General features: G+C 37.1%; 1 protein-coding gene across 7 annotated transcripts in view; it reads right to left on the minus strand.

Moving 5' to 3' along the window:
- The window catches only part of SATB2 (SATB homeobox 2), a 288,714-nt gene that overhangs the window by 154,969 nt on the left and 113,880 nt on the right, over nt 1-19,865 (minus strand). For all 7 annotated transcript variants that reach the window (XM_063791444.1, XM_063791442.1, XM_063791443.1 and 4 more), the window contains one exon: nt 8,689-8,865. In XM_063791444.1, the coding sequence (XP_063647514.1) occupies nt 8,689-8,865 (177 nt within the window). The remainder of the gene's footprint in view (nt 1-8,688; nt 8,866-19,865) is intronic.

Raw genomic sequence — 19,865 nt, forward strand, 5'->3', positions numbered from 1 at the left:
AATTTCACAATTTTGCAAATAACTGAAATTATAAGATTCAGATGATGCGAAATCTTTTCCAAAGGAAAAAAAGACAAAATAGGAAGCAGGGAATTTCTTAAAAAGCATTTTAATATTACAAAATGCTCTATGGCCAAGACTTTTTTACTGTCCATTATGAATGCCAAAATAGACTTTACTTAGAGTTGGAAAATAATGGTATAGCATCAAAACTAGGAGTTATATCAATGGACAAGTTTAAATGTAAAGAATATATCAAAAAAGTAACAGCACTATTGAAAAATTTAAGTGTTTTAACGAATGTGTTTTTTACCAAATGAGTTCCTTGAATGAAATCTGTACTACATCTTCTTAAACCACAAACAAACCTAGCTATTCAGCAAACAACTCTATTTTGCACTTAAAATCTATAAGTTAGTAAAAGACAGCTATGCTTTAAAGGGGAGCAGAATAAAAAATTAAACATGATATATATCATATCAGAGTACCACAAATTTTAGGCTTGTAGGTTTCACACTTGAAACTCCTAGAAGCTATATATTTTAATGAGACATACCTTAATTATTAAATAAAGGTTGTATATATCTGTAGGTCAGTCTGTTTAACCTGGATCATTTTACGTGAATGTCTCAGATGACCAGTCCCTTCCAGGTCATGGGCATTAATGCCTAAGCTCTGGAGAAGAAGGACTTTAGGCAGTTTAAAAAATATATCAAAGTTAATTGCTACCATGGCCTATCATCCCAAGCAAAACAGATAACTGAAAACACTGCTAAATACTTTCCTCATCATGGAGGAAATAATAAGCTACATTTTTAAATGAATTTTTCCACTGATAGGATTTTTTTTAGTGGGCATTCAAGTAGAAAATGCAAGGTCAGAGGTAAAGTGAGATCGCACATTCATTTCTTGCCCTCAACAGCTTTTACCCCCAAGCACTACCTAGTCAACTGCTAGGTATCCCGAAAATCAAGTTAGAGTCTTCACCCTCTACAAATTAACATATAAACAATATTTCCATCAGCTGACCTTCATGTGAGCCATAATTATATATCTATATATGTTAAATACATATTTATGCCAACATAAACAAATATAAGGAATACAGAACTATAAATATTATATTAGATATTCAATCTTAACTACGTATTGGGATGAGGAAATAAGGTGAGCATTATTTTACCGCTGGCATTTAATTAGTATTTCAGGTTTCACTGCGTGCATATGAACATGCATATGTGCACACATACATATGTATGAATATTTAATTTTATATAGCAGAGGAGGACAAAGCATGGGGTCTGTTGAAGAACTGTGTTCTCCAAATAGTGTTTTACATTGCGGCCTATCCAGCTCTAATGAGGGCTGAGACATGGTTAACAGCAATTTGGGGTAGCATTTTCAGCTCTCTTTAGAGAGCCACAGAATTTTTTAAAAAGCAGCATGTCTGTTAAAAGTTAGCTCTAAGGCCTAAAATGTCTAAATACGTATATTTTTTCAACATTGCCCTTATAAAGAAAAAACTGCTGAAAGTCTCCCAAACATTTAGTGTTTAAAGAAGAAAAAGTAGAGAAAAGAGAGAGAGTGAAAGGAAGAAATAGAGAAAGCAAGACAAGATTAAACCATTTTAAAAGCTTTCTTCTTTTTTATTTATTTATTTATTTTTGAGATGCAGTCTTGCTCTGTTGCCCAGACTACAGTGCAGTGGCACAATCTCAGCTCACTATAACCTCCTCCTCCCGGGTTCAAGTGATTCTCCTGCCTCAGCCTCCACAGTAGCTGGGATTACAGGTGTGCGCCACTGTGCCTGGCTAATTTTTGTATTTTTAGTAGAGACGGGGTTTGGCTGTCTGGTCATGTTGGCCAGGCTGGTCTCAAACTCCTGACCTCAGGTGCTCCACCCGCCTTGGCCTCCCAAAGTGCTGGGATTACAAGTGTCAGCCACCACGCCTGAACCATTTTAAACATTTTCAATAGGGAAAATGTCAAACTTTCAGAGCATGAAAAACCTTTTGACTCCAGACAACATATATCTTTTAACCATTCTCTCTCAAAAAAAAAAAAAAGAAAAGAAAAGAAAAAGAAAGAAAGAAAAAGAAAAAAAGGTGAATTTCTGAATTCCTTTCCAAAATTATGACTGCACTTACTAATTATCTGACTGTCCATCTATTTATTTATTTAGAGACACAGTCTTTATTTAGAGACATCTATTTATTTAGAGACATCTATCTATTTATTTAGAGACAGAGTCTTTCTCTGTCGCCCAGGATGGAGTGCAGTGGCACTATCACTATCTTGGCTCACTGCAACCTCCACCTCCTGGGTTCAAGTGATTCTCCTGCCTCAGCCTCCTGCATAGCTGGAATTGATTACAGGCACCTGCCACCATGCCTGGCTAATTTTTGTATTTTTAGTAGAGACGGGGTTTTGCCATGTTCACCAGACTGGTCTCAAACCCCTGACCTCAAGGGATCTGCCCACCTCAGCCTCCCAAAGTGCTGGGATTACAGGAATGAGTCATCGTGCACAGCCACTAATTGTTTATTTAAAATCATAGTATTTGAAGGAATTTATAGGACTAGGATTTTCATTAAGTTTAGCAAACAAAAATTCTGAATTAAAGCAGCAAACCTAAGTTTCAGAAAAGAATTTTTTTAAGTGTGAAAGAATAGATAACCTATAGATTCAAAAAAAAAATTAAGGAACACATCAACCAAGTGCAATTTATAGATTTGTATGGCTCCTAATTTGAATAAGGCAACACTAAAAAAAAAATTACAAAATGATTAAGAAAATTTGAATCTTTACTGAATGTGAAATTAAAGAATTATCTTTTTTTAGGAGTTATGATAGTATTGTGGTTTATGTTTTCTAAGATAGTCTTTATCTTTTAGAGATATTTATTAAAATATTATGGATAAAATATAATATCTAAGATATACTTTGAAATAATCCAGTGGGGGAGGGGGTGAGAAGTGGGTAGGAAAAGAGATGAGACAGGATTGGCCATGAATTTCTAATTGTTGATCCTAGATGAGGAGTTCATGAATATTTAATACACAAGTCTCTCAAATTTGTATATGTTGCATGTTTCCATAAAAAATGATTTTAGAGAATTTAAGAGCAGAGCATTTCAAACACTGAACCATTTAAACTGAAAGAATATTCATTTCTAACAATAAAATTGTCCTTGAAAGTAGCCTCTATATAAAGATCTTCCCAATAGTACACTGTAAAGAGATAGTACATTGAAAAATATATAATAAATGAATAATAAAGTGATAATAATAAAGGCATTCATTTTTTATAAAAATATCCTTGGTATTTTGGTTTTAAATCTTTTTTATTTTTGTCATTGTTTCCAGTTCATAGATGGAAATTCTGCTTTCTACATAACAATGCCTTCAAGCAGATGAGGTTCAGATCAACACTGACAAAACATTTGTAAGTTTGATAAGAAACTTCTAGATTAGGAATATGTTCTATTTTTGTATCAGGACTCATTTTGGTCACATAAGCAAGAATTATGTATTTGAAATGCTCAACCTACTATAGGCCCTCTACAAGTATTTAGTTTTAGAAGTTGGCTTCAGTACATGACAATTCTATGAGGTTTGGCTTTTTGTTTGCTTTTAAATTTTAACGAAGTCTGTCTCTGTTACTTCAAAAAAGTATCTATCTATTTCATCAAAGAAATGAAATATATAAACATCATTATCAAATATATATAATCAGCATGTATTTAGTAACCACCTAATCCAAAAAGTCCTACCTTTTAGGGCTTATGTCCAAAAGTAAAGAGCAAGTGCTGGCAATCAAACTGTTCACAGGACGGCTGTGTGGTTAAGGACCTTGACTCTAGAGATAGATCAATGGACTTCAGATTTCAGCTCTTCCACCCACTAGCCTGCGCCTCTGGGAAAATTACTCCCCTACCTTTCTTTGCCTCAGTTTCCTCTTCTGTGAAATGGGAAATGTATAACTTACTTCAAAAGTCTGTTATGAGAATTAAATGAGTTAGTACATGTAAATCTCTTAGAATAGTGCTCAACATATAGTAATTGCTCAGTTGTTACCATGCATTATATTAAAGCTCTAAGAATTGCCTGGGTATAGTGGCTCACACCTTTAATCCCAACACTTTGGGAGGCTGAAGCAGGAGAATCACCTGAGGCAACATAAGGATACTTCGTCTCTACAAAAAATAAAGTAAAAATTAGGCTGGGCATGGTGGCATGGCCACCCAGCTACTCAGAAGGCTGAGGCAGGAAGATTGCTTGAACCCAAAAGTTCAAGGCTGCAGTAAGCTATGATTGTGCCAATGCACTGCAGCCTGGGATACACATCAAGACTCTGTCTCAAAAAAAAAAAGAAAAGAAAAGAAAGAAAGAAAAAAACCAACTCTAAGAAATCCCTTGGTTTATACATTACAGGGGCTCATTAACGATTTATTGATTCTTTTTTTAATCTTCCACTGAAAAAACAGAAATACATCTGTATCATGTCTAAATTTTCACATTTGTGGATAAATTAGGGATGAAGTGAACAGCTTATCAAAATTGGGGAATAAGACATAATTATCTTCCCATTTATTCAAAGAATTCATGAAGGAAGTAAAATTTGATATTTACTTTTTTTATTAGAAAAAGAAGAAAATCCCACATAATCCCATCACCTACTCTGTTGATTATTTTAATACATTGCCTTCGTCCTTCTTCCATGCATATATGTGGAATTTTATATCACTGAGAATGTACTTGGCACCCTGCTTAATTCACATAACATCTATTAAAGACACCTTTTCTGTGTTTTAGAAACATTATTTAAATGACTGCATGAATGTAATTACTCCAATATAAATAAGAAACAGTGACAATTAATATACCCCTTCTTAAACATATAATTTTGACCTTAAAAAAAATCCAGTCAGAAAGGATTTTTGCTTATTTGCTAAGCATGTTTGTTTTAAAATAAAATTGTCGGCCAGGCACGGAGGGTCACGCCTGTAATCCCAACACTTTGGGAGGCCGAGGTGGGCGGATCACCTGAGGTCAGGAGTTCAAGACCAGCCTGGCCAACATGGTGAAACCCCATCTTTACTAAAAATACAAAAATTAGCCAGGCTTGGTGGCAGGCGCCTGTAATCCCAGCTATTTGGGAGCCTAAGGCAGGAGAATCGCCTGAAACCAGCAGGCAGAGGTTGCAGTGAGCCAAGATCGCGCCCCTGCACTCCAGCCTGGGTGACAGAGCGAGACTCAGTCTCGAAATAAATTAATTAATTAAATTAATCAACAGTCAATTTTAAAATTTATTTTAAAATTAACAGAAAGTAGGGGAGAGATAAAATGCCCACTTACAAATTAAATCAAACAAGCACAGTGAGGCATTACCTTGCCATCACGGCTGCCTCCCAAAGCCCACCATTCACACTGCCAATATGAATGAATAGCTACTCAACCAGTGGACTCCAGAAATCTCTGGACAGTGTGGGGAGCTCCATGGCTACTGCCAAAAGCCTTATGGGGAAGAACTGAAAGGATGAAAAGGAAAGAAGAAAGAATAGTAAAGGGAGTGGTGAGTTTTAAGTTGGGAGAGTGGGGCAGTTCTCAGAATAGCAGCAGTACCCTGGATTAACATGCCTCTTTCAAAAGACTTTCAATGCAGAGACGTGTACTCACGGCCCATCATACATATAGTATAAAGTATGCTTGCCATTCATTAGACCTCAGTCCAGCTATTCTGGTAGAAGCAAAGGGCCTGCCAGCTTTCGGCTTTCTACATATGCAAAACAGCAAGTCTGATGAATCCTGCATTTCATATCCTTGAGAATCAGAGTTAACAGAATGTGTGTTGGGAAATGGAGGTTATGGGTCAGCTAGAAACACAGTTACCATGGTTTATGACAGTATCTTTTACACTATTCTCTCTTAGGTACTAATATCTAGCCTTCAAATAAAGGTTATTTTAACACAGGGAAAGAAATCCCTAAACTCCATTTTAGTAGAATTTCTATCATTCTTTAGGAGCAAATATTCTTTCTTAATAAAAATTCAACTCACCTGGAGGGAATACCCTCTGAGAAAAAGAAACTGACTATCCTATGTTCACAAGATCATGGACCTGCTGCCCTGTCATTGGGACTTGAGGACTATTCCAAATAATGACATTGCTAATGTATCTCCTCCTTTACAGGCAATCTGAAATACTCTTCCAACTCAATTACTGACACTTTTTTCTGGTCACATCAAAATGAAAAATCATATTTCAAGAGTCTTGATTTTTAAGATGGCTAAAGCAACCCACTATCCTTGCAGTTTAGTTCTGCCCAACTTTTCCAGCATAGGAAAAAGAGATTCAAGAATACTGCCATTTCTCTGCTTTAAATGGATTTGCCAGGAAGTCCCTCAAGTCCTCATCTTGGAGGAATTACATAAACATGAAACAATCAACAAAGCCAAACAAAAATGAACAAAAAACTACCCCCATAAAACCTCATGCCTTCAGTCATCAAAAGTCATATTTTGTTCTACCTCCTTTTCTATCTTTTTCACACGCTGCTGTTTATCCAGCATATGAATTACCTGTCTTATCATGCATACTATTTGGTCTACAATAAACACGCAGCCAACAGCATACTTTTAATGATCTGAATGAAGACAAGGATCTAATATATTTATTTCAAAGTAAACAATTCTAAGTTTTTCCATTTCCCCAAAACACAGATCAGCAGCCTAATTTAAAACAAACTGATTTTTTTCTTTGTGAGATTACAGTACGAGACTGAGTGATAAAATCTTTGCTTACCTATAAAGTAAAGTATATCTGTACTCTAGAGCACCTTAAGAATATTGATTCGACTTATAAATAGTAGAATATTTAGCATTTTAGCCTTAATATTCAAAAACTTTGAGGAGGCAAATAATCACTTTTGACTTGTTCCCTGTTTAATAATCCTCCACTGTAGATGACATTTATTTGCTCATATATCTCACCTTGGTGAGTAGAATTCTTAGTCCAAATCCCTGAAAGGAATAGTGTGGCTCCCTAGTGCAAATTTCCTGAGAGCCTCTTCCCTCAGCATGTGCCAAGAATCAAATCTTGGCCACTTAGTGCTCTGTGTTCCACATGTGAGCTCACGACGCGCTGAACGGCTGTGCTAACTGAGATGGATGGCCCTGTCAAACAGGAAGCTGGCACACCAGGGTGCAAGCAGTGGGATACAATGACCTTTACATTCAGAGAAAAATATCCCTAAAGTGGCATGAAAAGTTTGTGGGGGGAAGGGAAGGGAGATTCTTTTATTTCATTTAAGTACATAGCATGACATAAAAGCAATGGTGCCCAGTATGCAATTTGCTCAGGATCAAATCGTGAATCCCTCACACAAGAAGGAAAGTCGTTGGAAAAAGGAAATGAATCATCCTTTATCAGGCTGCTTTGAAAGCACTGGACTCTACGATTCAGCTATATCACTGTGCCCAGCCTGGCCAGCGCTCAGATTCAGACTGCCCTGGGATTCACAATAACTAGTAGGGTACTACCTGCCCTGGGAAAACATTCCTAATTTCAATTAGGTTGCTTTCTTGATAGAACTAAAGTATAACTTAAATACTTAAAATATTTCCTAAAAAGCAATCATCTACTTACAGAATCAAATTCAAGAGCTTGGGAATTTAAATCCCTTGGTCACCACATCTGTAACTTTATATCAATGTTTAATCTCTCACAGTATCCTTATTGGTACAAATGAGGCTCTGACTGATAGTTCTTAGGAATTATATGAAGAGAAACTCATTTTAAAAAATAACAAACATCCTTGGCATATTCACAAATGTTAACTAAAGATAGTAATACAGGACACTAACATATAAACTAAGATCTGGAAGTTATGGATTTCTCTCCTTTGATTATAACCATAATCATAAACAATACAATTCAAGCATTTCAGCTGAAAAACAAGAACAATAAATTCCATCAGATCAATTTTTTTTTTCCATCACTCAAGGTTTGGGGAGAATTTTTGTTATTATTTGTTTTGTCAATTCTTTGGCATGACAGAACAATTGGCTATACTTCAAAATGAAACAACAGAAGCTCACAATGGGCTCCCCAGTATTGTACAATACGCACTGAAATAATGATGCAATTTTAATATTTAATCAAGTAAGTGAAAGGAATTGATCATAAAGACATGGCAATATTTTTTAACTAAATGGACTGCATCAAAACTACAAAACAGTTTTCAAAGAAACAAAAGGATAACAGACATCCATTTTTTTCTGTTTAATTAAAAGCTTATTGCAAAGTGCAGAAGCCACAGGCCCAAAGCAATAAATAAATTTGGAAAACTGAATGCTTTATAAGTCATGTATTATAAGTTTGGATAAGTCAGGAGTTAAATATCTCAGCATTGGCCCTAACTTAGAGAAAATAACAGTGTTATAAATGTAAAAAAGTCTATGATCAGTTTGAAATGCAAGTTGATTTTGTGGTTCCAGAGTGCTGGTCAAATGCTTCCCAAAACAAGAAACAAGACCTTCTACAAGAAATATTCTACTGCTCACTAGGAAATGCTAAATCTGACAATTCTCCTTCAACCTCTGTTTGGAGAACTATTTCAGAAAACATATTCTTCCTCAAATTATGACACACAAGAGACTTGGGAGGAGAGGGGAGAGGCATTAATACCTTGGGCCTGGGCCGCAGAGCTGTGAGAATACCCCAGGGCCAGGAGCGCAGTCTCCACCAGCTGGCTAAAAAGCACATCTTTCCGCACCAGGACAAACTCGGCGTGTTCTTCTCTGTTGTCATATTCAAGAGAGCCGTCCAACTGCTCCACGACACAAAAGACAGGAATCATCAAACCTGAAGGGACAAAATTCAAGAGCAAAACACAAACATTAAAAAGCAAATCTCAGTCACCGCGATGAGAAGGGAAGCGACAGTTATAAAAGTCAGTCATCTGTGATCGACAGTGGTTTAGATTAAACAAGCCTCTTAGTCATATAGGCCTAATGGAAAGCTGTGGGTTTTGCCCCTCTATTATTACAGAATTGCCCAGGGCAGTGGCAGAAGCCCTTAGATTCCCGTCATTTTCACCAATTAGCGGTGTCCTGGTACATAGGTGAGATGAAGGTGACCACACAGACACTCGAATCTTTTAATGTCTATAGTTTTATCATTAACTATTAGCACTAGTATTTTCAGATCAGATCTGCTCTTGTCTAAAAATCTATTTCAAAGCTTCCAGTTGTAATAAATATATTACTTTTACACGTAAAAGTAATATATTTCTCTTTAAATATATTACTTTTATGTGTAAAAGTAATATATTTCTCTAGTCTGGAAATATATTTCAAACCTTCCAGCTCCTTCCTACTAAGGTGGTATGTTTGATTTTAAGGCCTAAGCTGTTATGTGAATATAATAAAGTCAATAGAAATTTAAAATAAGTCCCTCTTACGTGCTGTTGTTTTTTTAAATCCTAGTAAATAGGTTATCAACTAGCCTGAAAATAACATGATCATACACATCTTAATTTACATTTATGTCAAAATATGCATCCAAATACAGAAGTTTGCCTATGTAAAATTATTTTATACATTAACATCAGTTACTGGAAAGGGAGTATCTTTTCTTGTGTTTTCAGAGAAAATAAGTAAACTACCCTAAAGAATAAAGCAAATTAGTCTAGTTGAAAATCTGTTGAAATCTGTTGTCACTGAAATATTTCTCTGCTTTGTATCAAAGTGTGAAAAGCTAAAAAATGTTTAATTCACCAAAGATTTTTTTAAACTTTTTTTTATTTTTAAAAAAGTCATACAGGCACTTAAATCTAAACATAACCAAGGCAGAAGAACATCAAAGTTTTACCAACATACAAGTAATAAACATGGACCCTGCCTAATGTAATTCACACAAATTAGTATGTTATGGGTCTTCTTTTTGTGCAAGAAAAATTAAAACTTACGAAGAATGGGTGAGTAGGCAGACGGGGGAGGTAGAAAGTTACATGGTCATGGTGAAGGTACTTCACAACAAAAAGAAGACCTCTGTGTGAAATGACTAGATGGGAGTATGGCCCCTGACACATAGAATGCATAGGAGTTTTCCAGAACCCCCTCCCTGTGGCCTCAACCCTAGAAGCCTCCTGACTTACTCTGATCTGGAAAGCCAAGGGTGGGAGCAGATACTCTGCAAACTACTGGGTTACAGATTGAGGTATTTGTTCTAAAGATAATACAATGGTGCAACTGGTTCCCATGTGCTAATTATTATTATTAAAGATAATAAGTATTGGGTGTAATTATTAAATATAATCCTTATTAACAATAATAATACTCATTAAGAATTGTTATCATTAAAGATCATGGTAATTATTATTAAGACTGCACAACAGTGTAACAAGTCAAACCATATCATACACAAGACAACTCAGTGTTCACTCCTGAGAACAAGAAAGCAGTATTATTGTCTATAGCAAATACACTCTCCACGGTGTAGATTTATTTAAAAATATAAGAGTGGAGCAGACTGATTTTTTAGACAAAGAAGAAGATTTAGGACAGCTACACAATGCCTTGTAAGATATATTTTTTAATTGTGATCATTACTGGTATATGAAATGCTTATTTATTTATACCAAGTTTATTCCCAAATATATATAGGACATGTAGCGAATAATATAAATTAGATTTCCTTCAAATTATCTTTTTTTTTTTTTTCTCACTCTTGTTGCCCAGGCTGGAGGGCAATGGCGCAATCTCGGCTCACTGCAACCTCCACCTCTCGGGTTCAAGCGATTCTCCTGCCTCAGCCTCCTGAGAAGGTGGGATTACAGGCGCCCGTCAACACGCCTGGCTAATTTTTGTACTTTTAGTAGAGGTTTCTCCATGTTGGCCAGGCTGGTCTCGAACTCCTAACCTCAGGTGATCCACCTGCCTTGGCCTCCCAAAGTGCTGGGATTACAGGCATGAGCCACCGTTCCTGGCCCCAAATTATCTTTGTAGTCATTCATGTATCCAGGATTTATTCACTGAACACCTACTATGTGACAGGTATCACCACCAGTGGCTCCAGGGATACAAGTAAGAACAAGTCTGATATCACTCCTGCCCTCAATGTAGTTAAAGGAGTTGTAAAACCTTCCTAAGCAAGCATAATGGCATTTTATAGGACTCATTCATGACAGTCCCTACCAGCAAGGAATAGCCCCCATTTAGAGCTTTTAACTCTTACATGCTGGCATATAATCTTTGCCCAAGGAAGTAGGTAGATTTTTATTTCTAATGATTTAAGCATATGCACACATAAGGCCATATAGTCCATGGTGCCATAAGCTACTTCACCACTAATACCTGTGTGTACATAAGTTTCGATGCTGAAAATCCATGTGCAGTTCCTAATGTCAACATCTGAGTGTCACACATCTGGGAATCAAAGATAAGATCTTTAAATGAATCCAATTGCTCCATAAGCTATAATGTCTCCATTACTTAGAAACTATAAATCTTTCTCAAGTCTATGGTCAACTGAAAAAACTTAAGACCCTATTAATTTTTAAAAATAATATTAACTGTTCAGTTAGATATGAAATATAACATGAAAGCACAGGGATCTATAACATGTAGGGACTTACGTTTTATAACCATCAATTACTGAAATAGTTCCTAAACATTTTGGTTCAGTGATTGAAGGAAGCAATTGTTAGCTGACAACAGTAATGACTTCTTACAGAAAGCATGCAACAATTCCCTACTGGCATCATCTATTTAAAACAAAACAAAACAAAACAAAACTTTGTGGTCATTTATAAAATAAAACAGTATTAACCAGGAACGTATGATAATAGGGTTTCTTCAGCAGAACATATACATGAGATACTGAAGAATATCATAAAGGGCTTATTCTTAGAAAAATTTACCTTCTTACTAGAATTTGACCCATCTAAAGAATTATGGTTTTTATAATGAAATGCAAGTTTTACAAAAGAAGAATAAAGGAGGAAAAATAGATGCAATTACTAATGACAATAACAAGAGAAATAAAAAATAGTAAAATAGTATCATTGAGGTCAAGTGTAGAAAGAAGAAAATTAAGGCACAGGTTTAAAAGGCCTTTAAAAACCAAAAATCCCTAAGGGAAGCAAACTATAAAAGGATGAGTAAAAATATATGCCAAGAAAGAGAGAGAGAGAGAGAAAGATTTGTCCATCTTATTCACAACTCGTCCCAGGCAAAAAGAGGGAAAAAGAAAGAAAAAAAAAAGAGAGAGAAAAGTGACAATGGATAGAAAGATAGGGAGGTGCTTGAAAAGCACTTCACAAAATAAATTAAGAGTGGGGAGAATTTAAAAGTTCCAATAAAAGAATAAAAATGTAAAACTGAAATCCATTTTCAACAAAATTTAGAAATGGTGAAGAAAAAAGAAAATCTTGCTCTAGCCCTATATCTTGAGCTTCCAACATTATTTTTCTTTTATTGTAGCACAGACCCATTTTCAGATGATCTAGTAGAGAACTTTGAACCTTCTGATCATAAGCCTTACTAAGCCTTTTACAATCACAGGAGGTAAGCAGGTACTTTAATCTAGAGGACAGGCGCTCGGCCTCAGCCATTTGCTAAAAATTAAGAGTTGTTCTGGTAATTGGGATAAATGATGAATTCTGTTGTCAAAGAGGCAAAACAAGCCTGGTACCCTCTCTACACTAGAAAAATGCATTTTTCCAACTGTCATTAGTGATGATACTGAAACTGTCATTTTCATTCTGACATTATTTCTGAAGAAGTATGTATAATTTATAAAGCGTTAACCATTGTAACTACCACTGTTCACAGCAACAGCTGTGAGAACTGAGACACGTGGGAAAATGGTTAGATGTGGTGATGAACAGCACCAGGTCAGGGTCAAGTCCTGGCACTGTCCCTTTTTACCTGTGTGTGACCTTGAGTAGTTCATCTGACCTCTCTGAAGCTCCAATTCCTCCTAGCCAAAATGCAAACAATATCTACATCATAGATCTGTTGTGAAGATTAAACAATTTTACATATTTAAGTTGTCTGACAGATAGCTCTCAAACAATGGAATCTATTTGTTTTCCTTTTTTTCAAAATCAGTATTAATACCATTTTACAGAGGAAAAAAATTAACCAGTAATTTTTTTCAAGGCCTATAATCAATGTTCACGATACTAAAAGGCATTTCTTCAGAATAAAGATGATACTAATAATCATTGAATGGCCTATTATGCAAATGACAACTGGCTTAAAGTGTTTAACATGCCCCATGGCAAAAAAGGTGAAAGTGCTTAAAAGCACAGTAAAACTACCTGTCCATCACAGTAGCCTCTAACTTCATGTAGCAATTGAGTACTTGAAACATAGCTAGTCTCAAATTGAGATGTGTCGTAAGTATAAAATACATACTGGATTTTAATGACTTCATAACAAAAACAAATAAAATAAATATAAATGATTTTTTAAAAGTAATTGTGTGTAGAATATCTTGAATATATTGAGTTAAATAAAATATATTATTAAAATTAACTTCACCTGTTTAACTTTTAGTGTAGCTACTAGAAAATTTAAAATTATACATGTGGCTTATATTTGTATTAGTATCAGAGAGCACTGTTCTAATGAATCTGCCCAATAACAATATATAAATTTTTTCTCACACAGGATACATTTATCACAAACTGATACTAGGCCAATAGCGTGACTGTCGTGAGCCCTTTAGCTGTCTTTCCTCTGTGTTCCAGCTCTTAGGAGTCCTGAAGACAGAAGCACTCTTGGTTAAATTCCAAAATCCAACGTGTTACCTTCTCTGCAATTGCAGGCTGCTGTTTTATTACTAACTATATTAATCCAACTTCTTTTATTAGGAAACAGCTCTTTCCCCCTTGCCTTCATTTTAAAGAATAGACTTCAGGAAATGTCACAACACTGGCTATGAAAGTGACCTGAGGAATGCGTATTCTCGAAGGCTCTGAATGTTTAACCCAACAATGAAAGACGAAAGATGGTGCAGCTGCAGCAGGGCGTCTAGGTGACAGGATTCAATGGCCTTGCACCAAAGTTGGGAAATGAAATAAACCCCTGCTTTGTACTGCACTTCCTAGATCATCATGTAGTCTAACATACACACCTTTATCTTCTCACATTTACTCTGTGACAGGGTTAGCATTATTTTCAGTTAATAAATTAGGAAACTGAAACTATGGGAGAAGTAACATGCCCCAAAAAACACAGCAAGGCAAGGGCAGAATAGTTCAGGTTATCCAGCTCTAAATCCCAAGCAGGCTGCTTTCCTGAGAGTTGAAAACAACACTCCAGAATCCACATCCATTGAAATCTAAGGGCTTGGCCTCTTAATAAAAAGGACCCTTTACCACTTGCTATGTCCAATGGGTGACCTGTACCACTTGTAAGTGAATTCACCTTTTATCTGCCTACCAGGTGTCTGGCACCATGCTAGGCATGGAGGGGGAAGCTAAGAGGGCTCCTGCCCTTCCGTTATTCACAGACAAAGAAAGAAAGAAAGGCTCACATGAATGGTCATACTCTAGTGTAAATCAGCACCGTCTCCAGCCTCCTCCCTAGCTCCTTTGTCTCCTTGGTCCACCAGCACTCCTGAATGACAGGAGCCAGTTTGAGATGAGAGGAGGCCAGGCTTTCGGCTCCCGTCTTTCAAAGAGCTCCTGAAGCCCATCTGTCTCTTGAAGGAAGGCAGCAGACAGGGCCCACTCCCTTCCCTGGGGCCTGCAGCTTATCTAGTTCTATCACCTGAGAAGGTCCGAGGGCTAACTGGAGATTATAAAGACTGTAGGGCAAAGCCTTGCATATCTTTTCTTCATATAAAACTGAACCTGAAGTACCAAAGAACAATCTGTTTGAAATACTGAAACAAACTTTACCACATAAACTGAGTGAATAACAGTCTTCAAGAGGACAGAGAGAAAAAGTGAGGGATGGCTACTATTTTTTCTTATTGTAAATTGACCAGAAAATCAAAACAATGATTTACTTGTTCTATAACCTCATATTCTCATTCTCTCTGTCTCTCTCTCTCTCTCACTGACACAATCATACACATACATACTGAGTCACAGACAAGAAGAGAAGTAACTTGCCAACATTAACCACTACCCCTTCTTTCCATCCTAAAATAATAGAGGCTGGGCGCAGTGGCTCACACCTGTAATCTCAGCAATTTGGGAGGCCGAGGCAGGCGGATCACCTGAGGTCAGGAGTTCGAGACCAGCCTGACCAACATGGTGAGACCCCATATCTACTAAAAATACAAAAACTAGCCGGGCGTGATGGCAGGCGCCTGTAATCCCAGCTACTTGGGAGGCTGAGGGCAGGAGAATGGCTTGAACCCAGGAGACAGAGGTTGCAGTGAGCCGAGACCATGCCACTGCACCCCAGCCTGGGCAACAGAAAGAGACTCTGCCTCAAATAATAATAATAATAATAAAGAAAAGCCTGAGTGCCTAAAATTGCAACCATAAATAGAAAGAAAGAATAGGGTATTTCTCACCTCCCTGTTGGGGTCCCAGGAAAAATTTCTAAAAGGGATGCAGTGCGTCCTTCCTAATCTCCTCTTTGCGGCCCTGCTGTCCTCTCCTGGGCTAAAGCAGCCACAGGCTCTACATTCCACTCCAGCCTCCTACTCCCCCCAGGGGCTGATCTCAAAAATTCCAGAGATTAATAGATAAAAAGATGCTTGCTACACTGTTTGAATGGTTTAGTGTTCTCCTTAATCTCCTCAGCTAGGTCTTCACAGTAGAATATATTTTTTATTTCAAATAAATTTCTCATGGAAGAAATTTCAGGTAGTATAATAAGAAACAGTAGAAAAAAATTTTCACCAATTTTAAAGGAGAGAGCAGAGCAATCATTTGGATGCAAAGGGAGCCACCCACAGGTCCACAGGTGGACCAGAGGCCCTCTAGGCTCCCCCAGCTGCTCCGGTTTTCAACGCTCCTCCCTGTCCTTTGCTTGTAAACTACACATTCCCTGAAACATTAATTCACTTGTTTTTCTAGTTGGCTTTTTCTTAACTCTTATCGTAGAGGAAGCAGAAGCCAAGACAGAAGTGGGACAGCAGCAAGTTCTAAGTGGTTTACAGGTAGAGATCAGTCAATTTTCCAGTTATGAGGAAGGCAAACTCTGCATCATAATTACTTTTTTTTTTTTTAGATGGAATTTCACTCTTATTGCCCAGGCTGGAGTGCAATGGTGCAATCTCGACTTACCGCAACCTCCACCTCAGGTTCAAGCGATTCTCCTGCCTCAGCCTCCCAAGTAGCTGGGATTATAGGCATGTGCCACCATGCCCGGCTAATTTTGTATTTTTAGTAGAGACAGGGTTTCTCCATGTTGGTCAGGCTGGTCTTGAACTCCCAACCTCAGGTGATCCGCCTGCCTCGACCTCCCAAAGCGCTGGGATTATAGGTGTGAGCCACCTTACCCAGCCATCATAATTACTCTTAGGTACAAACTGAGCCATACATACAATAATTCAATTTCATATTTACCCATGACCCAGGTGCAACTCAGGATTAGACCTCCAACTAAATAATAAATAATATTCAATAATATTGAATAAGAGTAAAAAATTAAGAGTTAAGAAATATTGAATAAGAGTTAAGAAAAAACCAACTAGAAAAACAAGCGAATTTTTCAGAGAATGTGTACTTTACAATATATTGAATATTATTTCTCAATTTTATTATTTATTATGAAATAATATTCAATAACATTTAATATTGATTTATTCGATAATAAACTCCTTGATGGCTCTCCCACTATTTGTGGGGGCAATAGGGTTGAGAATGATATCAAGAAATAGCTTATTCTCAGAATTCTCTCTAGTAAAACCAGATACTACTTTGCAACCCCTGAGGCCAATCTTAACTTTGGACAATAAGAACGAAAATAGGCGGGGGTGAGGATGGGAGAGTGGACGCTAGTCCTCTCTCACTGACCACCCCGAAGGATCAAACTGGGCCTAAAGTGGTAGGGAAGGGAGATGAGTTCTGGCCTTCCGCATCTCTGATTCCAGGCCTGACTCCAGGCAAAGCAATCACAATTCAACCTGAAGTCAGGTCCGAAGGCTGAAGGAGAAACTCCAGGTCTCTAAACATCCTTTGGTTATAGAAATTTAGTGGCAAGATCAAATTGGCCAGGCAGTTTGCAAAACAGTATTTCATGGGCACATAGGAGGCAATTTGTGGCAGCTTATCTAAACAAAAGAAGCCTGAGCCACACCTGGGAACTCTGCCACAGCAAGCCTGACCTACGGAACTAAATTCTCTGATGTCAGGAATGCCGAGGCTCTAGTGGGTGTAGAGGAGAGGCCCACCGTTTTCCTCCTCAAACATGTGCTGGACTTAGCTGCCTCATGCCCCTCCCAACCCTGAGCCTGACCTATATAGTAGGCCCAAAAAAAATGTTGGTTAATTTAACAAAATGTCAATTCCAGTTAGATATTAATCACCACCATTAATAGGCAGTGTCTGCCTAGCTGTCAAACTTGTCCATATCACTCTGGCCCCATTGCACTGCACTCAGCATCAGCAAACAAGGAAAGCTTTCTAGGAAATGATCCACATAAGTGGATTCAGGAGTTTGCTCCACGTTGTCCAGGGGATGTTGGCCAGATCACAGCGCTGTGCGTGACCACTATTGACAGAACTTGTCAGGGTATCACCACGGGCATCGCATGGATGGGTGCGTAACAAAGTGGCATGCTGCACCATGCTCTGTATACACCCTAGAGCCACGGGGGTCTTGTCGGCAGTCCTACCCATGTCCTGCACTGATAGACTACAGTATCTTTTCTAAATTTAGTAACTACAGAAAGACAAAATGTTTAATGATCCTAGAATTTAAAAAACAACAACAAAAAATGTTATAAGGACAAAAGAGCCGGGCACAGTGGCCAGAGCCTGTTAAACCCAGCTACTTGGAAGGCTGAAGTGGGAGGATCAGTTGAGCTTAGGAGTTCGAGGCTACAGTGAGCAATTATCTCACCACTGCACTCCAGCCGGAGTTACAGAGCCAGACCCATCTCTAAAATAAATAATTAAATAACTTTTAAAAATAGAAAGGAAAAAAATAGGATATACAAGTTTGAATATAACAGAAAAGTTCAAGGGTATGGCATATTGTTGAAGTATCCTTAGTTCAAGCCTAAATTCTTCAGGTTCTTTTTACGATAGGTTAAAAATGCATATATGTATAAGTCCTGAGACTTGACCACATGTTAAAAATGACTCTACCATAATTTATGAATGCTAGGGTTTCTGTCCTTTGTTAAGTAAAATTTCATTCTGGAGGTTTCTGAGAATTTTTTTTTTTTTTTTTTTGAGACAGAGTCTCACTCTGTCGAAAATAGTATTTAAGCAGAGATCGATTCACCTTCCCACCTTATTCTCATCATCCTCTCTGGAAAAGCTATTTGCAACTCAGAGTCCCATGCGTCAAAAAAGGAGTCAATGAAAATTGTCCTTATACTAACATTTACTTCAGGTTTTGAGCTCTGCCTAAATGTTATTTTATCTAATTCAAACAATTAAAAAAAAACAGCTTGATTAATTTCTCCAGTGTAGTGTTAACGAAAGGTTAACTGTACTGAGGTCCTCTTGAAAGGAATTAATAAAGGAATCAAGTGCTCAGCTCTCAATAAGACAAGACTACCCAGATTTCTAGTGGGAATATTTCATAGCACAAGCATGTTTTCTTTGGGGAGTTTAACTCACAAAAATTATTAAAAATTGAGATCAAACACTGGTGCAGAGCCTCAAAGGAAATCATACTAGAATGGAGAGATTTTTATCAAATAAAAAACTGAAAAGTAAAGTTGTTATAGCAAAAAAAAAAAAAAAGGCTTTCTCCCTCACAAAAAGAAAATCCTACTGTCTATGTTTAGAGTTCAAACAGCAAAACATTTACGGATACTTAATAGAGGTGTAGAAAGCAATACTGCGCAATGAATGCAGATTTCACAAAGCCGAGCTTAAGCAGACAGGCAACTACCACCACCATTTCTCAGCCATTAAAAGCCACTCTCATTCTTATATTCAACAAATGCATCCATCAAGACGCAATAACAACCAAGCTGGTGAAAGGGCTAACGCTGAAAGGAGAAAGAGAAAAAAAAGCAGGAGGGAGAAAGAGCAAGAAAGTCAAAATCATAGTGTGTATTCTCCAGTCCCCTTAGGGGATCTGACTGAGATCTCTGGTTTGCAATACATAGGATATTATTATTGTGACTCAGATCAAGTTAATAAAACCCAGCCTACAGACCAGGGAAACCAGGGTCTGATGGAATACTTCCCAGACAAAATATTTTAAGTATATATGTAGTGCCTGTGTAATTTATAGAAATTAATCAGAAAAACAGAACAGAGAAAACTAGCATTTTTTTCACTTTATGGTTCTAATACATCCTCTTTATAATTTATATAATTTCCAAAATAAAATATTGAAATAAATATTTTAAAAATGAAAGAGACTATTTAAGTCTCTGCATATAAATCTCTTGGAAACCTTATGTTCATCCTGAATATGTTTATCCAAAGGCTATCACCCAGCCAAAGAAAGAGTTATTCCACTTTTTACTGCCTTTGAGAAGTGTTATCAAAGCCTAAAGTGATTTGTCTCCTGGACAAAAAAGTGAGAAATCTTTTACCCTAAATAAAATGTAAGAGTCTACCTTCCTCAAAGCAAAAACCCTGGAAGACTACTGCAGCATTTTAAATTGGGAGTAATTCCAAGTATTAACACCTTAATCTCAAAAAGATTTCATTTTCCCTAGAGTCCTTGGTTCATAAATTATTTAAGGATAAAATATTAATA

The sequence above is a fragment of the Pan troglodytes genome, chromosome 13, assembly GCF_028858775.2.
Source record: "Pan troglodytes isolate AG18354 chromosome 13, NHGRI_mPanTro3-v2.0_pri, whole genome shotgun sequence".
In the NCBI taxonomy this organism is placed as follows: Eukaryota; Metazoa; Chordata; class Mammalia; order Primates; family Hominidae; genus Pan; species Pan troglodytes.